This window comes from Bison bison, unplaced genomic scaffold (genome assembly GCF_000754665.1).
Source record: "Bison bison bison isolate TAMUID 2011002044 unplaced genomic scaffold, Bison_UMD1.0 scf7180017864472, whole genome shotgun sequence".
In the NCBI taxonomy this organism is placed as follows: Eukaryota; Metazoa; Chordata; class Mammalia; order Artiodactyla; family Bovidae; genus Bison; species Bison bison.
The window spans coordinates 13455848-13481189 of NW_011495033.1; the positions used below are offsets into that span (position 1 = coordinate 13455848).

A 25342-nucleotide genomic window follows, 5' to 3' on the forward strand; every position below is an offset into this window, starting at 1 on the left:
AACTGCAAGGAGATCCGAGATCCAACCAGTCCATCCTAAAGGAGATCAGTCCTGGGTGTTCATTGGAAGGACTGATGCTGAAGCTGAAACTCCAATACTTTGGCCACCTCATGCGAAGAGTTGACTCATTAGAAAAGACCCTGATGCTGGGAGGGGTTGCAGGCAGGAGGAAAAGGGGATGACAGAGGATGAGATGGCTGGATGGCATCACCGACTTGATGGACATGAGTTTGGGTAGACTCTGGGAGTTGGTGATGGACAGGGAGGCCTGGCATGCTGCAATTCATGGGGTCGCAAAGAGTCGGACACGACTGAGCGACTGAACTGAACTGAACTGAACTGAAAATAGAGCTGTCTTGTAATATAAATAACTCCTGATCTCATACAGTCCAAACTCTAATTGCTTTGCTACCATCCATTCTTAACATGGCATGGGCTCACATGGACGAAGTTTAAGATAGATTCCTCTTAACTCTGATTTTTCAGTAATTTTAATTACATTTACATTCCCAGAGTTCAAATTATATACTCAAGGAGGGAAAGGACCACTAAATCCTCAAACACCTTATATATTGCAAGGTATACAGTAGATGCTTAATAAATGTGGCACCAGTAAAGAGCAACTTCTAATTGCTCTTTTTAAAGAACAATTAATTACCTACCCTCAGTTCCCCAAGTAAGTCATTGTCACAGAATGCCGATCTATTTGCTTAAAAGCTGAATTTCTGTCAATTGCCAAAGAGAAAAGGAGTCCTTCATCATGCATCCATTCCTCTCCCCAACACCAGATCTGGGTACACACCCCAGCTTATAAACTACTTCTATTCCCCGTAATGACAGTTCTCATACCATTATTTCTCATACCAGTGTTTCTCAGTCACTATTCCACATAAAGAAAGGAACTTATCTTTGTCTTTAATTGTATATTTCACACCAGGGCAGTGTTGAACACAAAGTAAATGCTTAATATTTGCCAAGTAAGTGAGAACTCAATAACCAAACAAGTAATATATATTTGCCTGTTCTATTATTCCCTTTGAGGAAAATGAAATTTTAACCTCCAAGTGTTTCCTTTCTACAGATCTGACCTCCATCTTCCAAAGCTTAGGTCATTCTCTATCTGCAATGTGACACTAATACCCCATGTTAAGAGATCTTTTTTTAAAAGAAAGAATTCTTTCTTTATAGTTATTTACATTTTCATCTTTAATACTACTTCTTAGGAAAAATAAGGAAGATGAACAAATCCACTTCCAACTGTAGTTTCTGTAGCCTTCCCCAAATACCAAATCCATAGTTTCATCTTTATCCCATTTTTAGATTGTATTAGCAGAGTTCTAGAAACCAGTATTTAAGACATACAGGGGGAAAAGATGGTTCTTGTATCTTCTAAAGTATTCAGTTCTACCAAGTTCAGACTGTCATCTTGATCACTTTTAATTTTGCAACCAACAGAAACCATACTCATTCCTTCAGGGCATTGGGTCAGGTCCAGCTATAGTTAGCTCTGATCAAAAGAGTAGAGCCCTGAGCCCTATAGGTTATTGTGAACATTCATCTTATTCAAAGCAGTTGGCAAAGAAAACTTGTGGAGAGAGGGAAGGGAAATAATCAATAATCAAAGTTATGAATATTAAAATATAATGGTAAAATTTTCAGGATATTTTAGTTAAAACAATTATCTCTGGCTTAACAACTTTATGATTATAAATTATCAGTAATCTAGTTCACCAAAAGACACATTCATTCCTGATTTTTCCACGAGAGGCACATTCAACTCAATAAATGAATGCTACTGAATTTTTAAAGTGGCTTTTGTGCCAGACACTGACTAGTGCAGAAATACAATTAAACAAAGAAAAGCCCCTTTCCTAAGGAAGAACAGTGACGAAGTAGTTAAACAAGCAACTGTAACTCACTGTGTTAAGTGCCATGGGGAGGGCTCCCTAAAGCAGAAGCACCTAATCAGGTGTGGAACCAATGGAGAGGATGGATGAGTAGGGAGAGACTCCCTTTCTCTACAGTATTTCTTTCTTCACATACATACTATGTTCTGAAAATTAATAGAATAAAGGAGAAAAAAAAAACCTATCTGCTTTCATTTACCATTGAGGAAAAACAATAATTTGGAGGAAAACAAACAAAAGGAAAGGTCAATAACATTTAACCATTTTTTTTAGGGAAAAAGATACTTCTAGGCATAATATTTTAAATTACATTAAAACACTAAAATACAGAAAAAAAGATCACTTGGGTTAGGTGGTGTGAGGAGGTTTGTCAAATGTGACAAGTCAGAACAGCAAACTGGGTAACTTTTCAAGTACCCCACTGAACCTACCAGAGCTACTGTAACATATCACCTTCCCACATTAAACATTCAGTAATAATTAAAGAGGTGAGAAAAAAGACAAAGGAAGAATTTTTTTCCTTGTAGTTGATAATGAGTCTTACAGATTACAGGAAGCAAACTCTATAAAAAGTATACAGTCTTGGAATCCCCTGGTGGTCCAGCCCTAGGACTCACCACTACTGGGGCCTGGGTTCAATCTCTGGTTAAGCAACTAAGATCCCACAAGCCCTGGGGTGCAGCCAAAAAAAAAAAGTATACAATCTGTCAGATGTCACCCTATCAATTTCTTTGCATGAAGAGCCACTTCTCTTGATAACAGAGACACAAACACAATCCTTAGGTGGCTATACTATATGCCAAATAGTTCCTTCTCTTTGAGATACAGTTAGAGAGAGATTGCAGAGTACATAGTAGTATATAATATATATACGCATCTATATTTTTAGATATACATTATTTTCTGACATCCAAAATTACCATTTACTTTTTGGCAAAAGGCTAACCGTAGTAAGTGTTATTTTCTTTTATCACCTAATTTGATTTTCAAGGTGTCCTTACCTGTCCCTTTCTGTTTACTCCAATTATTCCAGCTGTGGCTTCATGAGGTGCAGTGACAAAGATCGTTTCTCCACTGATTCTATTCATGTAGATGCAGGTACCAGTCTCAAGGTCATAGAGGTGGATGTAACCATACTTCGTAATCAAGAATACTACATCATGCTTTTCACTGATCTGTATAAAGAAAATAAGTACTTCAGTAATAATGAACAATCAGAAAGTTTAGTCCCAAGCCATTTCAGAGATGGTAAAATTCTAGGATTTTGACAAGAGGCTTTTATGAAAAATTAAAAACTAGTATTTATGGTTTCTTCATTTTTACTGCAGATTCAAATATGCAATGTCCCAAACTCTTACATAAAACACAAGAATATTAGTAAACTGTGTAAGATAAAAGAGAAAACATAATTTTGAAGAACCTGGGATAACCCAATTTATGTATTACATAAAGAAGTATTACTTTACAAAGTTTCGCTATTTCTGAGTAAAGGCACCACTTAAAATTATACTGTCAGTAGTACTTTTTTAATTACTCGTGTTTAGAAAAAAAATTTCAAGTTCCTTTGTTTTGCTTAAAATACCTGCATTGCAACAGGAAAGTCATTTTGTGCTTCTGGAGGAAAGAAAACATCCACTGCCTTCTTTGGAAATGGTTGGTTCCCTGTTGGTGGTGTGCCAACTTCAATGATATGTAACTGTTCAAAAGAAAAGTAAAACTTATGATCAACTGCTAAAAAGGACCATAGCAGCTTTATTTGTGAAAACAACCAAATGTCCTAAATAGCTGAACCCTAAGGCCTGGAGTGCTGTGGTTCATGGGGTCGCAAAGAGTCGGACATGACTGAGCGACTGAACTGAACTGAAACTATATGGTAACAACCATACTATGGAACACTCCTCAGTAATAAAATGAACTTTCAGACACAATGTCCAGTGGAAACACATAAAAAATGGCTACTCTTCATAAGATCGCATACTATATGATTCAACTTATAAAGCATTCTTGAAGAGACAAAATTTCAGAAATGAAAAGTAAATTAGTGATTTACAGGGGTTAGAGATGGCAAGCTAGCAGTAAGTGGTTGTGACTGTAAAGGGGTAGCAAGAAGGTAATCTTTGTGGTAATGGAATAGTATGTATCTTCAATCTATACATGACAAAATTACACAATTATATAATTGAACCAATGTCGATTTCTGGTTTGTCAAATGTACTAAATGGCTATGTAAGACGTAACCATTAAGGTAAACTAGGAAAAGAGCACAGGATCGTTTCCCACGAATAATATGTATTACTTCAAGATAAAAATTTTAAGAAGTCAGTTGAACAGCTCAACCACATCTCAATCTACCTTAAAGAATGGTAAAACAATACACACAAAAATGCATTCTCATGGCTTTCGATTACAATTAAATTTTCCAAATAGAAATCTAACTGAAGTTATTAAAGTCTTCTCTGCCCACACCTACTCTAAATACAGATAAGTATAGACTCAACATGAGTAGTCGCTTTAATCACAGACACCTCAGAAATCTGGATGAGAACATTCTGGTTTAGAATGTCTGATGCTGTACATCAGCAAGCAATGGCAAGAGAGAGCAAATAATGTTAATGGAAGACTACTATATATTTTGCTTAGTCATGTGAGGAATGGACTTAAAAAATAACTCGGTTTCCAAGATATATAACCATATGAAAGTTACAGGGTCTCATCCTTAAATTAGAATGACTAGCCATACTGAAAAAATTGCCTTCCCTTAAAAAAACCATGGCCGACTATAAAATATATAGCACAATATATCAAGTAAGCTCAAGAACCTATAAACTGGTTTTCTGATACTACAAAAATTATACACAAGGTTTTTTCTTAGGAGGACTTTTCAAAAAATGTCACAGCCTTATGTCTTAATTAGTGCATCTAATTTCTAATGTATATGGGTTTTTTGTTTAAAATTCATCAATTCAGATCTAAATATCTAAATTGTATTTCTTATCCTTAGCCTACTGAGAGGCTGGTAGGAACATTCCTTGGTTCAGGGATTATTACTCTAAACTTTTAGGGAGAACGCTACCTCTGTACATATGTTCCCGCCCAGATTACAGGTTACTGATTACTGTATTTTAAGCAATCTCTATCTTGATTTTTTAAAACTACTTAGCATGGAAAATATATTAAGACTTCAGAGAACCTGCTATGGCGATGAGAAGAGCAGTCAGACTGCGTTTCCAGGGGCAGTCGTGCCAAGCGGGCATCCAGCAGTGCAATCGCAGCAGCAGCAGGGCCTCAGAGCTCTGCGCCAGGGCTTCTGGCTGCTGCCCTTATTCCTCCTAATTCTCCCAGCTTGGTTCTAAACCTTCTTAGCTAATGCAAACTACCCACTATACCTTCATTATTAAACTTTATGCTCTAAGCAACCATCCCCTGTTTCTGTTGTCTGCAACTAAGAACCCTGCAAAGCACTTCAACTTGTCCAAGTGATTTCAACGTAGTCAGTGTTGAGAAGCTCTGATTTAAGGCAACGGTACTGAAATTGTGGTCCACTCTACCTAGTCATCTACAGCATTTAAAATGCACATTATGAGCTCCACTTACTGAATCAGACTCTCTAGATGGAAGGCATACAAATGTACATTTTAGCCACCCTCGTGATTCTTAATGCACAGGAAAGCCTTTGGTAAAGGCAATGAAATAAAATCTATAAACAGCAGACACAAACAAGTTGCTTAAGAAACATTCACTTTAGACAAGTATCACCAGAAACAGAATTTAAAGAAATTAAATCACCACCAATCTGAATGTTAAAAACAAATTAACAAAAGAGAAGACTATTTTGGAATCAGATAACAAATTAATTAGTAACAGAAAGACAAAAGGCAAATTCTCATTAAAACAATTTCCAGAGGCAAAACTTACCTTCCCTCCCGCTTGACCCCGTACTGCAAAACAAAACAACGTTGACTCTTCTGCATTGCCTTCCATCTTGAATTGTGCGAAGCTAGCCGCGTGTCCCTCAATGGGCTGAGACACTTTCCTATCTACAGAATACAACTGCATAGCTCCCACCACACGATTTTGCTACAAAAGATCAAGCAGAATAAAGCTTAGGGTCCCAACGAACCAGTAACTTTCAGATACAATAATCAGTGAAACAATTAAAACACTTTATCATCTTTAGAAGGATTTACAATTCCTTTTCTCTCAATGTAGATTTGATACTTAATTTAAAATTTAGTTGCAAACATTCTATTAAAGCTTAACATGAATGTTTAAAATGTGCCTCACATACAACCATCTTTTTACACTATCTTTTTTTTTAAAAAAAAGAAAGATATAGGAGTACTCGGAGAAGGCAATGGCACCCCACTCCAGTACTCTTGCCTGGAAAATCCCATGGGCAGAGGAGCCTGGTAGGCTGCAGTCCATGGGGTCGCTAAGAGTCGGACACGACTGAGTGACTTCACTTTCACTTTTTCACTTTCATACATTGGAGAAGGAAATGGCAACCCACTCCAGTGTTCTTGCCTGGAGAATCCCAGGGACAGAGGAGCCTGGTGGGCTGCCGTCTATGGGGTCACACAGAGTCGGACACGACTGAAGTGACTTAGCGGTAGCAGCAGGAGTACTCATTCTGCAGTAAATATCCACAATAAATTCTAAATCACTCAAACTCATTCCCTCAACCCGCAGAGAAGACCTCAAAACACCTTGCTAAGAGTACTCCAACCTGTATGACAGTATAAGGGATTAAACCAGCAACTTTTATTTCTTTTTAAAAAAAAAGGGGGGGGGGGAGTCAGATGGGCAAAGAAGATCCAATTTCAAAATAAACTACATTTCAAGCACATAAATTCTCTAGACCTTTTCTTTATTCAAAACTAGAAAAATGTTACCTGTGCAGATATGCCAGTCAGAAGTAACCACTTTTGCTTTGCATCAGTTCGATAATTGATAATCTGGCACCCTGCGAGGCTAGAGTGGCGATCAAACATTTTCACCGGCTGCGACTCTCCTTCCATACTCCAATGATAAACTGCATTATCCGTAACAAGAGCAACCGTATTCAAAGAGATCCATTTCCAGAAGGTGACATCATCAGTCATGGTATGGGCCTTCATTTTACTTTTCATTTCAATGTTAAATATCTGGAGAGTTTTCCCAGCTAAAAACAAAAGTAAGAATTATGAATCACTAAGAAAGCAAAGCTCAAGATAAATTAGTATCTAGCTAGATCAGACTATCTCTGCATCAAAATCTGTAACTTCCAAACAAAATGGTCCTAGCGTGAGACTAATAACATCTACAGTAGTCACAGTGACAGAGCTGCAACCACTGAGGAGCTGGGACTGAGCAATCTACACCTAAACGTGAAGCAAAAACTATCACCTCTAATAAATACACTTGAAACAGATAGTATTACTTCCAAAGAGTTTTAAATCCCAACTAAAAATGAACAGCTCCCTTAATGATGAAAAACAAGTTGTAACCTTCATACTTAATTAAGAATGCTTACCCATAAACTTAATGGTTGGTACACAGAAAAAAAATGGTTGGTACACAGAAAAAAACAAATCTGATTCAAGCACATGGGGAAAACGTCTACTTTTTAAAAGGCAGCCATCCCCCATTCAAATATATCTTGTGGAAACTTCTTTGGAAGAGGATCTACTTCAACTCTACCTGTACCACTAACACATGAGAGAGGTGCATGCTACACTGTATTGGTTTAAGATACAAAGGGAAGGTAGAGGTGCTACAGAAAAGGAGAGGAAGACAAAGGAGGAAGGTTTCAGATGTTAATATATTAAAGGTAAGAACAAAATTCAAGCTTCAACCAGTTAAAACAGCAAACATTTAGTAAAAGAGGATGAAACCTGCTGTGAATGTTAAGAGTTCACTGAGTCAGATGCAAAGGTTTATACTGAAAATTTGAGACCCATCACAATCCAAAAAGTGATTTGGGTTAAGTTAATAGAGATCAAAGCCCACAGCTAACATTAGGCTGCCTAATTCGTATTAGTCCTTAGAGACTAAGGAAAACTCCATTCCTGAGCCTCACAGAATTTGGCTCCTGAAGAACAAAAATTATAAGGTAGTAAGGGAGTGGGGGTGGAGAGAGGGATGGGACGGGACACAAAACATACAGCTTTGTACCACAACCCTCCTTAATTACTACATGGGTAAAAACTTCTTCCATAAAATGAAGAATGTTATCCCCATCCCACACAATATGTAAACCACAACCAGACTTGAACAATTGTGAGAGTTACGGTCCTGTTTATAAAAAGAAACTAAGGGATTTGAAACTGGATTCAGAAGGAAGCCATATTTGGGAATAACTTAAATTTCCTTTGTTTCTTCCCCAACCCCTAGTTAATTACATGTTTTATTCTTTATGTGAAAGAGGTTGGAACATAGGTACATGGGGTGTTTTGGGGAGGAGGGCAAGGGTTGACAGCTTAACTATGTAGTGTAGACACAAAGGCACAGATCTATAATGGTATTACTGTATGGGGCTCTGAAAACTCTTTCAATTTATTCTTTTCATAAAACAGGACAATAACTAATACAATCTAATTTAAGAAAACTCACCATCTGCACACATAAGAAAGCATTAAGAAATGTGATAAAATAACAATAACATTAAAAATAGAAAAGAATTATGAGAAAATTAAAACGATGGCCTTTTAATAGAGGAATGAGAGCTGTTAAGCAATTGAATTTAAATTCTTTAAGGAGGCTGAAGGGAACTTACTACCTTAAATATGTACTGCAAATAACAGACCACTGCCACAGAACAAGTATCCCAGGTAAAATCTGGACCATCTTTCCCAGAGATGAGATCAACTTCTATCTTGCAGAGATGTAACAATGACTTCTTTGAGTATGTTTTCAGTCCACCCCTCGCCCAATCAATTTAATTTCCAAACAGTGTCACTACTAAACACAAAATATAAATCATGTGGAAAAAACAAGTCTATTTAAATACTTCAGCACCTGGAACAAGTCACCCACAAATTTACCAAGAAATTACCAAGAATCTGAACACTTCCTCCTACTATCAAGAAGAAAAGCAACAAACCAAAAAACAGCCAATTAAATGTCTCTTTCAAGTTGAGATAGTTACCTAGCCCTCGTAAGAGTCTGTTTTAAATAGTCAATTCTACTTTCAGTCTAAAGTTCAAAGGAAAAAAATTAACGTAAGACTCCCAGAAAGTATGAGGGCCTCTAAACTCTGTTTGGACTGCCAGGTTGTAGAGTTAGTTCCCTACTATGACAATTAAAAAGTCAGTCTGAATAAACTAACACCATTGATTCCAAAAAGTTAATACCTACCTATATATACACACACACTTTTAAAAATCAGTCTAAGTTCAAGCCAGTTTTAGAATTTGTTAAATGTAACACAAACCTGACATATAAAAAAGACACAGAATGAAGAGCAAGTTTATCACCATAACAAAATTCTGCAATGTTTAGTTGCTAATACTAGTAAAGTATATTTTACTCCAGAAAACAAATCACTAATTTCTTGTGTCTTCTGTAAATGGGGTTATGTTTTTAATATAATATTACCACACCATAGATATAAAGCTTAAATTCATTTAATCTAAATCTTAAAATTTTCCAAGTATGTGTAGAAAGTAAGACAGCTCACAGAATTATGCCAAGTAAAAGTCATGAAAATAGTTTAAAAAATCACAGTAACAGCTTTCACTTTGCAGATCTGTTTAACCAAACTTAATATACTAAAAAAAAGATTCTAATTACTGTATTTGAATAAATTCCTATAGGAAAAGTTTTAAGAAAAAAACACAATCTGTTTATACCTTTTAGTGCAATTACTTTGCTGGCTGGATTCATGATGGCGCTGTCTGCTGAAATTGGTCTTCGAATTGGATTACTTGGGTCATTCATATCAATAATTACCACCTGGGCCTGCTCTCCTACTTTCTCTCTAATGCAGATGAATTTGTCTGACTCCATAGTCAAGGTACTGAAGCCAATGTTTGCTGGGTTTATACCCAGGTTCTGGAGCTGAGGGAAGAAAAAAACAAAAAACATTAATAAATCATGCTACCAAGTGAATTAGAAAGACTTGATATTCATGTGTGGTCATCATTACAAATCCTCATTTAACCATTACTACTTCAAGGTCAACATTGACAACTCCATTACACGGATTCAAATGAGGCAATTAATATAATGGACCTTCTCTCTTCCAACAAGTATGGTTTTCAATTGTTTTGTTATAATCCTGCAGTTGTAACTTGAGAGGTATAACCATCTGGTGACAACTAAGAGGAAGAACAGACAGATATAAAGGTAAGAGCTACATCTGAGAGGTAGCCTTTATGGGTCAAGGAACCTGAGGTAATCAACGTTTCTTGGCTTGGGATTTCTGAACTATTAGATCGTCCTCTCTAATCCCCTTTAGGATTTAGTAGTTACTTGATCATATGTACTGGACTTCAGGAAACTGAAAATTATTGATAAATTATAGCATAAAATGAGAGAGTTAAAAATTTCACAGGGTTCTTGGTCTAAAGTAACTTGGATCAGCCAGAGCAGACAAGTAAGTTACAATACTTGGCAAAAAGTGCCAAAACAAAGATACGTAATAAGAGATCCAGTCAAAGGAAGCCTACAGGCAAGGGAGTGAATGTGTTCAACAGAAGTAGACTCGAGAACACACCACAGAAGGATGAGCACATATTAAGGCCTAGAGATATGAAGTGTGGTCTGCTGCGGCTTTGCTGGTGGTCCACTGGTTAAGAATCTGCTTTCAATGCAGGGGATGCTGGTTAGATCCCTGGTTGGAGAACTAAGATCTCACATGCTGTGGGGCAACTAAGCCCATGTGCTGCTACGAAGACCCAAAACAGCTAAATAAATAACTAAAAAAAAAAAAGTGTGGTCTGCTAAGGGAATTCTAAGTGCTCTTGTAACACTGGGAATAGAGATTATGTATGAAAGGTTTTTGGAGAATTAAGATTACAAACACAAGTATGGGCTAGACTGGTAAGATAGATGTACCCCAGTAAGAATCAGGAATTGATCCTAAGGAAACTACTTCAGGATTTTAACAAGGAAAATAATGGAATCAGATTTGCTTTGTGTATGCAGAAGCTATTAATTTGCTAAGCAAATATACAAGATCTAAAGATGACACATCTTTAAAAACTAGTTAAATATATAACTGAGAACAAGAGGAGAAGGAGATTTCTACCAGACTGGGTCATTTCTCTAGGTGACTAAACGTAGTATAATAGACCACCACTCAAAGGCTACCTGAAGGCTTTCTTAGCCTTGACCAGCCGGAGGGTTTTATTTTTTTCCTCCAATAGGTAACAAGTTCACATGGAACAAAATACAAACAAAAATTTTAAAGCAGGAAGATGGAAAAAAAAATTTTTTTAAGCATGGGAAAAGAAAACTCACTGTCACTACTCTTTCTGGACCAGCTGAGCCAAGGTAACTGTGATGCGTACTCAGTCACTCAGTCCTGTCCAACTCTGTGCAACCCCACGGACTGTAGCCCTCCAGGCTCCTCCCCTGTCCACGGAATTTTCCAGGCAAGATACTGCAGTGGGTTGCCATTTCCTACTCCAGGGGATCTTCCTGACCCAGGGATTGAACCCATGTCTCTTTCACTGGCAGGTGGATTCTTTACTGCTGAGCCACCTGGCAAGCCCTAAAGGTAACTGTCTTTTACATAAATTATTCTGTCAAACTCTTCTGCTAATAGTGCTAAACTATAACCAGTCCAGGATCTCAAAAGAATACAACGTAAGATTAAGAGACTACATTGTAATTTCACTTCCCTCTTACACCTCAATGACTGTAGGTACAATGATAAAGTATAGTTACAGTAACTTGGTCACTGAATACCAGGGTATGTAACCAAGCAATTGTCTAACTATTAACACAAACATGGTAATAAAGTGGAAGATTAACTAGTTGTACAAGCTCAAGTATATGCTGTAGTGCAAGGCAAGTATACAAGCTGTGAGATATGTAACTTATAAGTGAGTTTGGTTACAACTTTATGAATTACCAATTTTCATTTCTTCCTAACTTTAACTTTTAGTGACATTCAGTTTCAGAACTAATGGAGGAAGATAAAGAAGTGGTCCTCAACAATCCATGAAGGGACCTTGTCGGGGGTTAAGGGATGCCTTATGCAAACCAGGCTGTCTAATTTCATAAGAGGTGGATACATTTGTATTTCTGAGTAGACCAGTCCTCAGGCTCAAGTTTAATTGAGTTACCTTTCCAATAATTAAAAAAATATTTCAGTAGATCCTAGAGCTCCCAGAACCATATACATAAAAGCAACAAGTTATCTTCTAAACTACTCTTTAAAAGAATTCTAGGCCTCTAAGTTACTACCAAGCATTCACCAAAACCAATTTTGAGTCTCAGCTGTCACAGCTTAAATCCTACAATGTCTGAGAAAGTAAAAATAAACAGTGCTAGTCAAACAGTAAAATTAAAACAAGGATGCAAACCACAAACACACTGAACTAAATGATTCCAAGAGATTCTTTTTTATTCCTCCACAAAAGAGGTAGGTAGAAGACAACTAACTGTAAGAAAAGAAAACACTATGAGATGATAAAGAGGAGGGAAAATGGTAAGTCAAGAAACATGTGTTTTATTCTTTCCCAGATCTCCAGATAAATGCATCAAGAAATGTCTTCAAAAGCCAGCAGAGACCTTTAGCCTCATAGCTGTTTTATTTGCAGAAAAAAGCAAAGATTTGGTGCAAAGTGGGGGCACTTCCTGATACTTCTCCTCAATCTATGTAGTACTTTTACTTTTTCTCATTAAACACATTCTACCAAGAAAGCTGTGTATATATATTTTTAACCTTCTCTATCAACATTGTACTGCATATGAAAGATTTATACTTTATTAAAAAAAAATTAAGTAAAAACTAGATGGCAAATCCTCACCAATCTACACATTTAAACATTTTAAGAAGCATACTTAAGTAACGCCTATTTACATAACTAAATAGGAAATTTCTCCTTCCTAAAAAGCCTCTCCCAGTTGTTAGGATAAGTGACCTATTTCAATAGGTTAACAGAAAGTTACTTTTTCTCCCACCTCTTCAAATAAGGTCAGTAAGAATTTTTCCTCATTGCTGATACTTCTCAGTGAGAATGCCCAGTTCAGTTCAGTCGCTCAGTCGTGTCCGACTCTTTGCAACCCCATGCATCGCAGCATGCCAGGCCTCCCTGTCCATCACCAACTCCGGGAGTTCACCCAGACTCATGTCCATCGAGTCAGTGATGCCATCCAGCCATCTCATCCTCTGTCGTCCCCTTCTCCTCCTGCCCCCAACCCCTCCCAGCACCAGAGTCTTTTCCAATGAGTCAACTCTTCGCATGAGGTGGCCAAAGTACTGTGTTTCAGCTTTAGCATCATTCCTTCCAAAGAAATCCCAGGGTTGATCTCCTTCAGAATGGACTGGTTGGATCTCCTTGCAATCCAAGGGACTCTCAAGAGTCTTCTCCAACACCACAGTTCAAAAGCATCAATTCTTCGGCGCTCAGCCTTCTTCACAGTCCAACTCTCACATCCATACATGACCACAGGAAAAACCATAGCCTTGACTAGACGAACCCTTGTTGGCAAAGTAATGTCTCTGCTTTTGAATATGCTATCTAGGTCGGTCATACCTTTCCTTCCAAGGAGTAAGCATCTTTTAATTTCATGGCTGCAGTCACCATCTGCAGTGATTTTGGAGCCCAGAAAAATAAAGTCTGACACTGTTTCCACTGTTTCCCCATCTATTTCCCATGAAGTGATGGGACCGGATGCCATGATCTTCATTTTCTGAATGTTGAGTTTTAAGCCAACTTTCTCACTCTCCTCTTTCACTTTCATCAAGAGGCTTTTTAGTTCCTCTTCACTTTCTGCCATAAGGGTGGTGTCATCTGCATATCTGAGGTTATTGATATTTCTCCCGGCAATCTTGATTCCAGCTTGTGTTTCTTCCAGTCCAGCGTTTCTCATGATGTACTCTGCATATAAGTTAAGTAAGCAGGGTGACAACATACAGCCTTGACATACTCCTTTTCCTATTTGGAACCAGTCTGTTGTTCCATGTCCAGTTCTAACTGTTGATTCCTGACCTGCATACAAATTTCTCAAGAGGCAGATCAGGTGGTCTGGTATTCCCATCTCTTTCGGAATTTTCCACAGTTTATTGTGATCCACACAGTCAAAGGCTTTGGCATAGTCAATAAAGCAGAAATAGATGTTTTTCTGGAACTCTCTTGCTTTTTCCATGATCCAGCGGATGTTGGCAATTTGATCTCTGGTTCACACAGTCAAAGGCTTTGGCATAGTCAATAAAGCAGAAATAGATGTTTTTCTGGAACTCTCTTGCTTTTTCCATGATCCAGCGGATGTTGGCAATTTGATCTCTGGTTCCTCTGCCTTTTCGAAAACCAGCTTGAACATCAGGAAGTTCACAGTTCACATACTGCTGAAGCCTGGCTTGGAGAATTTTGAGCATTACTTTACTAGCGTGTGAGATGAGTGCAATTGTGCAGCAGTTTGAGCATTCTTTGGCATTGCCTTTCTTTGGGATTGCAATGAAAACTGACCTTTTCCAGCCCAGAACACTCACCAATTCTTCCCAAATTTTCCAAGGGTATATTAAAAAGGAAAACATCCCAAAACAATTCTGGTTTAGATGCACTCTCAAAATGGGGTCACATAAAAGGGTTATCATACTAGGTATCTATGTCTAATGATATTTGTGTAGATTAAAACTTTAAAATACAACGAAGGGAATTCCTGGCGATCCAGTGGCTAGGACTCCACACTTCCACTGCTGCAAGCCCAGGTTTGATCACTTGTCAGGGAACTAGGGTCCCACAAGCTGCACAGTGCAGACAAAGAACAAAACCCAACACACTGTAATGTTTTTAAACAGGTTTCATTTTCAAAACAACATATACTAGCCATAAAATATTCTAGTCAGTTATAAAGGTCTAATGGTGATGAAAGTGAAAGAGGAGAGTGAAAAAGCTGGCTTAAAGCTCAACATTCAGAAAACTAACATCATGGCATCCGGTCCCATCACTTCATGGCAAACAGATGGGGAAACAGTGGAAACAGTGGCTGACTTTATTTTTCTGGGCTCCAAAATCACTGCAGATGGTGATTGCAGCCATGAAATTAAAAGAAGCTTGCTCCTTGGAAGGAAAGTTATGACCAACCTAGACAGCATATTAAAAAGCAGAGACACTACTTTGCCAACAAAGGTCCGTCTAGTCAAGGCTATGGTTTTTCCAGTGGTCATGTATGGATATGAGAGTTGGACTATAAAGAAAGCTGAGCGCCGAAGAATTGATGCTTTTGAACTGTGGTGTTGGAGAAGACTCTTGAGAGTCCCTTGGACGGCAAGAAGATCCAACCAGTCCATTCTAAAGATCAGCCCTGGGTGTTCACTGGAGGGACTGATGTTGAAGTTGAAACTCCAATACTTTGGCCACCTGATGCGGAAAGCTGACTCATTTGAAAAGACTCTGATGCTGGGAAAGATTGAGGGCAGGAAGAGAAGGGGACGACAGAGGATGAGATGGTTGGATGGCATCACCAACACAATGGACATGGGTTTGGGTGGACTCCGGGAGTTGGTGATGGATAGGGAGGCCTGGCGTGCTGTGATTCATGGGGTCACAATGAGTCAGATACAACTGAGCAACTGAACTGAACTGAATGGTATATGAGCTATATACCACAGAAACTGAATCACAGATTGTGGAACAAACCATTAATAAATTCAGAGAACATGCTAAGCATCTACATACTTGCAGCTGTTTTCAGAGAATACACAATAATACTCAAACTGTCCACATTTTTTATCCTCTCAATTAGCAACTTTTGAAGTTGTTTGTTGTTCAGTCGCTAAACTGTGTTGGAGTCTTTGTGATCCCATGGACTGCCGCATGCCAGGCTTCCCTTCTGTCCTTCACCATCTCCTGGACTTTGCTCAAACTCCTGTCCATTGAGTCGGTGATGCCATCCAACCATGTCTTCTTTGGTCCCCTTCTCCTTCTGCCCTGAATCTTCCCCAGCATCAACATCTTTCCCAATGAGTCAGCTCTTCCCATCAGGTGGCTTAACTCTATTGGAGCCTCAGCTTCAGTCCTTCCAATGAACATTCAGGGTTGATTACCTTTAGGACTGAGTCATTTGATCTCCATGGTATCCAAGGGACTCTCAACTGTTGAAGTTGGGAATATTCTGAGATATTCTTGGAAGTTTCTATAATAAAGTATCTTTTTTAAACTTCAAGTAATTTTTATTATTTTATAACTATTATTTATAAAATAAGAATATGGAGTCAATACCCTTCGGTCCAAAAAAATGAATCTTTTTCTTTTTGAATAGTTGTGACATGCATATGACAAAGAATTCATTCTATACAAAAGGGTATGCTGCTGCTGCTGCTGCTAAGTCGCTTCAGTCATGTGTGACTCTGTGCGACCCCATGAACCGCAGCCCACCAGGCTCCCCATCCCTGGGATTCTCCAGGCAAGACCACTGGAGTGGGTTGCCATTTCCTTCTCCAATGCATGAAAGTGAAAAGTGAAAGTGAAGTCGCTCAGTCGTGTCCGACTCTGTGTGACCCCATGGACTGCAGCCTACCAGGCTCCTCCATCCATGGGATTCTCCAGGCAAGAGTACTGGAGTGGGGTGATAAACAGGTATTAACTACTATTAAAAGGCACTCACAAAAAAAAAAAAAAAAAAAGGCACTCACTCCATGTTTCCAGTAATACCTCTCTCCCGCCAGCAACTAGGGATACTTTTCCATCTTAGATATCCTATGCACAGGTTAAAAATATATATATATTTCCAGTTTCCCTTAAAAAGAAACAACACTATTCTCCGTTAAAAAAAACCAAAGCACTAATGGCACATGCACAGAAGCACACAGCCACTGACTGCTCCCTTGTGAAGAAGTCACCAAACTTCGCAGTTTGTTTCGTTTCCAGGCTGGATTCTGCATACTAGTCTGTAAGTGGCACTACTCTAAGACTTGACACTTAAATCTAGTTCAGATGCTAAAAAATAAGTAGTCATCCATCCCTAGTTACCCACTGGGGATTGGTTCCAGGTGCCCTGGCAGACATCAAAAGTCCACAGATGCTGGTTAAGGCCTTTGTATGTATGGGAAACCACAGATAAGGAGAGGAGGGTTGACTGTAAATAGATTTTATGTTAATCAGCACACCCAAACTCTGGAGTGCCCTGGAATTATATTTTACAAATGATACAGAATTGTTTCCTTTTCCCCTGTCCCCCCAATTTAGATTACACGCCAAAAGACAAAAAAGACACTGCATTCTTAGTTTTGTAGTCAGAAACAGTATTTCAGATTCCCCACAATCCAGAGAACACAGAAGGTTCTCCATTCAAATAGACAATTACCATACAAATGCATAACTCTGATTATAAACTACAAATGCCATCCAAAATCAGTTTTGTGGATTCATACGAGAAAAAATGTCTGGGTTTAGCCCTAGTTTTGCCACATAAATGACCAAAGGTAAATCAGTTATCTCTGTATATCTACCATTTCTTTATCTGAAACATGAGATGATAGTACATTTCCCACAACTGTGAGGATTTAACTGAAGTGCTTTCAGAACATAGTAAAGCCTCAATAGATACTATTAGCACATATAATACATGAGTACTCTGGCCAGCTCAAGATTAGCTTTTTTTGAATTTGCATTTTATCTGCTTAATTCAGCTGTGCTAGAAGTTGGCTAAAACTCAGGGTGTGAATTTCTTTGAACTACTGATAAAAAGATTACTAGTCTCTCTGTGCTCAACTTAGTAGACACTGCATGTTTGTTTGTTTTTTTCTTTTGAGAAAAGGAAATTACTCTTTAAAATTTCCAATTCTGCTCTTTAATTTACCCAATTAAAAGTCAGGTAGAGACGAGACTCTTCAAAATCACATAACATGGAATCATGTAATATATCCACGCCAGGTAACCCCATTTTACTTCAATTATTATTTTTAGGGGCACATGGAACAGTACTGTTGAGGCTTTCTAGCAAACTTGGCAAATATATCTCCTAAACCTTTGTTTAGGGAGCAAGCCAGGAAAGCTAATGCAAACAGAAGGTGTAAGGTCAGGAGAAATAATTCTCTTTACCCTAAAGAGCTCAAGGCTAAGAAACAGCTGAAGTGGAAAGCACTTTCTCCCTTAGTGCGCCCAAGAGTTGAAGCTAGCTGGGTCAGAGAAACACGCACACACCGCTCCCCAGCCCCCAGTACATTTCTAAAACCAAAATTTCCCAATTTTTCCTAATCTGCCCATGCCCCACTATTTCAGATCCATTTACCCAACTAAACCATAGCTCCTCAAATAAAAACTTTCTAAAAGAATGAAAGCCTCTGCCATTCTTGCCTCTCAATAGTTCTAAAGGCTCAAATATTCTTACACAAAAGGACAACATTTCTTTACTAATTGTATATGGCTAATTACTTTTCAAGATAATTACAGATTAAAGGATTTATGAAACCCAAGATTCTACACTAATATAAATAAAACAGGAGAAGTTGTTCCTTGCAGAAGAAAGCTAACTTAAAAATGGTAAAAGACTGATGGAATTCTTTAAAAGTCAGTATTTTGCAATTAACACAATAATTGATTCAGACAAAAATCATCAACGGATACAAGAACAGATGAAATTTTGAGAAACAACAAGTATTTGTAATGTCTCAAAATATCTTCCCACAAAACAAAGGGAAAGGAGATTTATGGTGAAGAAAACTGTTAGACCCAACCCTCATGCAAGGGTTGTGATAAAAGTTAACATAACTAGCAATGAGTCAAAATGACAGCATGTGCTTCCCTTCCCAATGTGAAGCATTACAAAGGACACATCACTCCTGCAGTATTCCTGACATACAGCCTGAATTCAATCAGGAAGACACATCAGACGAACACAAAATGGGGAACATGCCACAAGAAAAATGACCTATATTCTTTTAAAAAGAGACAGGACAACTCAATGCAATTCATGATCCTGAATTTTCTTACAAAGAACATTACTGGAACTGATGAAATCTGAATTGAGCCTGAGGTTAACACTAGTCTGTCAAATTCTTCACCTCAATCACTACAGTATGGCTGTATAAGACCATTTTGTTATTCTTATTAAACACATACTAGAGTATGTAGTATAGGAGAAGGCAATGGCACCCCACTCCAGTACTCTTGCCTGGAAAATCCCATGGATGGAGGAGCCTGGTGGGCCGCAGTCCATGGTGTCGTTAAGAGTTGGACACGACTGAGCAACTTCACTTTCACGCACTGGAGAAGGAAATGGCAACCCACTCCAGTGTTCTTGCCTGGAGAATCCCAGGGACGGGGGAGCCTGGTGGGCTGCCGTCTATGGGGTCACACAGAGTCGGACACGACTGAAGTGACTTAGCAGCAGCAGAGTATGTAGTGGCAGAGGCATCATATCCACAAACCACTTTCAAACAGTTCAGTAAAAAAAATGTACTGAAAGAGGATAAATCAAATGTAGCAAAAAAAAAAAAAATTAAGAACTGACAAATCTGGGTAAAGTGTGCAAAGAATCTCTGTACCATTTTTCAACTTTTCTGTAAATCTCAAACTCTGTAAGAATTAGAATGTTTCTTACAAGAGTCATAACTGAAGGCAACATACAGATCTTGCCTGGATCCTGCTTTAAACAAACCAAATTAACATTTAGGGACAATAAGGGGAATCTGAATATGGACTGGTTTTCAGAACATTGAGGAATTGTTAACTATCAGGATGTTATAATGCTACTGTGATTATAAAAAGCTTTTCTTATTTTCTAAAGATGCATGCATACTGGAATATTTATGAACCATTATAACAGCCTAAATTTTAAAAATGTTTAAAACAAATACAGCAAAATAGCATTAAAAATCTAGATGACTGGGTATATGCTCTCACCAGTATTATGAAAATGTGCAGTTATTATTTTTTGAAGTTTTAGAAAAGGGATGAAAAGGTTACAGAATTTGAAAATTAAATTGAAGCTATAAGGATTAGACTTTATTGGACAGTTTACCTGAAGGGCAGGAAGGCAGAATACAACCTTAAAAGGTAGAGATGAAAATCAAACCATTCATCTGGTTTGATTTTGCTCTGTAAAGGAGCTGAATAACATCGGACAATTAGAACTGAGAGGTTTGCTACACTGTCCAATATGGTCACATGTAGCCATTTACTTTAGCTTAGTAAATAAAATTTAAAATTCAGTTTCTCAGTCACACTGATCTCATTTCAAGTAGTCAACTGCCACATGTGACTACCATGCTGGAAAGCACAGAATGATATTTCCATTATTGCACAGTTCTACTGGAGAGCACTGTTTTCAGAAGTTTTTCTTACAAGTCCAACAAGGAGAAAGGGAGAACTTTTTTTAAATTAAACTCTGGCAAAATATAAAGGACAGCTGGCAAAAAGACACACGCACCTTAGATAAGGATTTCAGACAAGACAAGGAGAAGCAGAAAAAAATTACAACTTTCAGGTTTCAGAGCCCAGGTAGCTGCAGGAGGCTTAAGGGAAAAAAGTCTACAAAGTTCAATGCTACAGGTCCGAGGAAGAGCCCACCTCACTCTGCGTGTTTCTTTCAAGAAAGCACTAAACATTCAAATAGCTAAGGCCCAGGTGCTGATGTAATTTCTTCAGAGAACAGGGGAAAAGAAAAGCCCATCTCTGTGCCTGATAAACCACCACTGCCTCAATTTCTAAGATGCTCATCAATGTCAAAAAGCTTTTGCGTAAAGAGTACAACTGTAAGATGAACCCTCAATTTAAAAAATGTTGACTCTGAAAGAGACTGTATTAAAATCAAAGAAATTTGGTAAAAAAATTTTTTTTAACTTCAGCAATATTAGATTCAGAAATCTAAGTTAAATGCTCATCAGTTTTTAACATTTTAAGCTTTGATTTTCCGGTCTTGGTTTTGAAACTATACTTGATTTAACTGTCCATGTGGCAAACAGAAAAGAGAAAGTGTCTATCCCTGTATGAGGGGGAGCAAGGCATGATTAGGTGCTGCATAAAAGGTTTAAGCAGTTTAATAAATGGCAAGCTCTTAGAGCTTCCCTGGCGGCTCAGAGAGTAAAGAATGCGTCTGCAATGAGGGAGACCTGGGTTTGATACCTGGGTCGGGAAGATCTCCTGAAGTGAGGCATGGCAACCCATCCAGTATGCTTGCCTGGAGAATCCCCATGAACAGAGAAGCCTGGTGGGCTACAGTCCATGGGGCTGCAAAGAATTAGACACGACTGAGAGACTAAGCACACAAGCTCTTAGAATAGCATGGGGGCACATAAGAATTTGTTTTAGAGATTTCTATCCTTTTACAGTTACTTAACTCTGGGACCATGGTCTCATGACAAACTATTCGAAAACAGATTGGCTCTGATGTCATGCTACTAACATTACATAGCGAGGGCCAATGTGGGAATCGCTTTTTTTTCAAAATTCTTGTTACTAAAGAAAGCTTGGAAAAACCTTCATGTATCAAGGAAATCAGGAAATCCATTGACATTGAGTCAGCATCTATTAGAATACATTAGTGATCAAACTATGAAAACGTTGTTAAAGGAACCAAATGGACTATGTCTATATTAATCCAATAGTATACATGTATTAAAAAGGGTAGAAAAAATAAAAAGGGTAAAAAATTCTGCCATAAGACAATTCAACCAACTAAAACCAGACTACTTTTTCAATGTCCAATTCTTTGACTAGCTAAAAATGACACTCTCCATCAGCCTAACGTCTGTCTAAGCAATCAATCACAATTGTGTCTGTGCCTACAAATATCATACAATTTAAAGAATAACAAATTTGCTTTGAGTCTACTAATTTCATCCAGCACTTCCTACATCTGATCAGACAGGAACATTTACTGGAAACAGGTTTCTTTATAAGCACACCCGGGGAGTCTGCTTCCTAATGAATGACTAGTAAGCTCAGGACACAACTCATTTACCAGCTGAATCAGCTGAAGATCAAAATATATTAAACTTTGTGTCTATGACAGCATTATTATGGATTATGTTTCACAATTAGTGCTTGGCTTTACACTTTCCGGTTCCTTCCTCCTTTTTTGTCTTAATAGTTACAACGTAAAGGAAGGATGTACAGATACTGTGTTTCAGACAAGGCAGTTTTTGTGCCTGCTCTCTTATAATCCCACTTCAGTTACATTTTTTGTAAATGAATCATGAGTCTTTTGGGGGGAGGGGGAGGTGCACCATGTGGCCTGCAGGATCCTAGTTCCCCAACCAAGGATGGAACCCTCACCCCCTGCAGTGGAAGCACAGGCTTAACCACTAGGCAGAGAAGAAGTCCCTGAATCTTGTATCTTGATAAAGACTTAAGTCTTTATTTACTTTACGGCTACAGAGTAAAGAAGTCAACAATTTTAGTCCTGTTGATACTTGGATGTCACCCAATACTGATATTTTTAAGTGCTTGAAGATCTGGTTAACTTCCTACCCAAGGATTTCACTCAGTATGACTTCCTTTGAAAGTTCCAAACATCCTCTACCTTCACCAGCATTAATCACAGTGAAGAAAATGCTGACAGTAGTAACTGCTGAGCCTTTCCAGGAAACTAGCACAACGTCAAAAACTGCGACTGCTGTTTTCTATAGGAAAGTTTAAAAATGCTGAAAACGCAGCATTCCTTTAGTTCTTTCATCAATTGTATAGCAGCCACTGTTTTCTATGTACTTCACACATTTTAAGCAACAAATAAAAATGCCCTTGTAGACTCCATACTTAACATATACATTTGTTTCTATTCCATGTAAATCTCTGAAGCAATCATTCTCAGGAGAACTTTTTATTTTTAACTCTGGTCACTCACTCCAAAATGTTTAATACTTTCAGGAAGGAACCATAGTTGCAGACAGGAACTGTAAGACTACTAGCTTTGGTAAACTATCAGGAGACTCAAAGAATTTTTCCTACTTGTAGCCAGCTAACTGGAAAATTTCAAACCTTATATGTGACTCATTCTTTAAAATAAGAACCCAATAATTTGATGAAATATCACATAGTAATTCTAACCAAGCTGCAGGGGAATACATGTACACCCCAAATCTTGCAGATAGATGTGACTCCCCAGGTTTTGCCCTTTCATGTATAAATGCCATTTAGCTGGCACAAAACAACTGAACGCTACCAAAGCTATGACTGGTTCTAGGTGGTGGTTACAGGTATTAATTATCTCAGAAGAAATGGAAATGCAATCTAAAGCAGGACACACAATTTAATGGAGGGCAGAACTACAAAGATTGGGAGAGAACACACAGAAATAAAAACACCCAACAGGGTATTCATTTTCCCAAGCAGACTATTCCCTGGTCATCCAAAAAAGCTTCTGATAACTGTTGGAGAGAATGTGGAAATACTAGAACTCTCATACATGGCTGATGGGGATGTAAAATGGTGTAGCCGCTGTGAAAAAGTTGGGTGGTCCCACAAAAAGTTAAAATACAGAGTTTATCACAATGTTACAGTATTAGTCACTCAGTCATGCCCAACTCTTTCTGATCCCATGGACTGTAGTCCGCCAGGCTCCTCTGTCCATGGAATTCTCCAGGCAGGAATACTGGAGTGGGTTGCCATCTCCTTCTCCAGGGGATCTTCCCGACGCAGGGATCAAACCCCGATCTCCCACACTGCAGAGGGCAGTTACCATATGACCCAACAATTCCACTGCTCAGTATATATTCAAAATAACTAAACATAGGTATTCAAACAAAAACTTGTACATTAATGTTCATAGCAGCACTATTCACAACAGTCAACAGGTAGAATGAACACATGTTCATCAGCTGATGAAAGGAAAAATAAAATGTGGTATATCCATTCAAAGGAGTATTTTTCAGCCATAAAAGAATGAAGTACTTATACTAATACATATGGCTAAACCTCAAACAGTATGCTGAGCAAAGGAGGTTAGACACAAAAGATCACAGACTGTATGATTCCATTTACAGATAAATTCAGAGACAAAGCATATTAATAGTTTGGGGGGATGGGAGGAAGAAGACAGCTTAATGCATATGAGGTTTCCTTCTGGTTTAATGAAATGCTTTAGAACTAGATACAGGTGATAGCTGCAAAATATTGTGAACGTACTAAATACCACTATATTGTTCATTTTTAAATGGTTAATTTTAATTTTAGATGTGCTTAATATATAATTCAAATAGTCATTTGACTTAAGTTATAGACATTTAAAGGTATAGAGTAACTTGGAAATGACTTTCTACTGTTAACATTTCAGAAACCATTTTAAACTCTTCAAATGCATGTTTCACAACAGAGTCTTCATTAGCAGTAGAAAAGTCATCTCCATTCCATCACAGTGCTTTTAAAAAATTCATTATGGTGCAATCATGGTAAATTTATAACATGCCCCTGATTTCTTTTTATGTATCAGGAGTTGTTTTACACTTCTTTTTGGATTATAATCTCCAGAAACATCTCCCTAATGGACTGGTTTTCAAGCAGTATTCAAAATGTTTGCTTACAACATCAGACAGTTTTAACTGTGAGGCAATACAGAGAAGAATAATAAGAGGTGTTACCTCTTACCAATGCAGCTGATTTCAAGTCCATGGTAGCCTTCACTGAATGATGTTGTAGTATTCAATTCAAACAGAAGCAACTGTGAAAGGACTCAGTAATACGAGTACTTGGTAAGACTGTTTATGTAAGGAAACTCTTTCCAGAGGTTTTAAAAAGAAACCTGCCATAGATTTGCACAGTTCAGTAGGAAAGAATGTAAAGTATTATAGAGAACTGGGAAAGAGATGGATTTTATAAACTATCTTCTGCCTACAAGTTGTCTTCCCTAATTATTAATCTTTCAAATAATGAGATCTACCCAAAGTCAGTTTGTCAAGCTAAGCATATGTGGATAGTCTTTTGCTTCCCTCTATCCACAATAGTCGTTTTTAAGCCCTTTTTCTCAGATGAGCAGCTGGTCAGAAATAGATGAAAGCAACTCTCAATCTAATTCTCATTTTTCATTTCACATGATTCCAAGGGTCCTTAAAAACTGCAACCCCAGGACCTCAATTCTCCCTCCCCCACTTCAGAAATGGACTGGATGAAGAAAACGAGGAGGAGGAGGAGGAGAATCTGGTACAACTCCAAGAGCTTGGCTTCAATAATTCACTAAATAGGCATTTTTTCCCCCCTCTTGCATAGCATATATGTTCAACTCTACTGGATGAAGAGGCCCTCCGGCAAAAGGGCTAAGGATGAATATTTGAATATCTGTCTGGGCTAAGTATCATGATATAAATACAAACACATACTATAGTCTAACTTAACAACTGCCAAAAA

At 38.0% G+C, this 25342-nt stretch overlaps 1 protein-coding gene across 4 annotated transcripts in view; it reads right to left on the reverse strand.

Moving 5' to 3' along the window:
* CLTC (clathrin, heavy chain (Hc)) overlaps positions 1-25342 on the reverse strand; it is a 70080-nt gene that overhangs the window by 37143 nt on the left and 7595 nt on the right. For all 4 annotated transcript variants that reach the window (XM_010861604.1, XM_010861605.1, XM_010861603.1 and 1 more), the window contains exons 2-6: positions 9737-9944; positions 6800-7068; positions 5823-5984; positions 3490-3603; positions 2909-3082 (exon numbers count right to left, since the gene is read on the reverse strand). In XM_010861604.1, coding sequence (XP_010859906.1) covers positions 2909-3082; positions 3490-3603; positions 5823-5984; positions 6800-7068; positions 9737-9944 — 927 coding nt within the window. The remainder of the gene's footprint in view (positions 1-2908; positions 3083-3489; positions 3604-5822; positions 5985-6799; positions 7069-9736; positions 9945-25342) is intronic.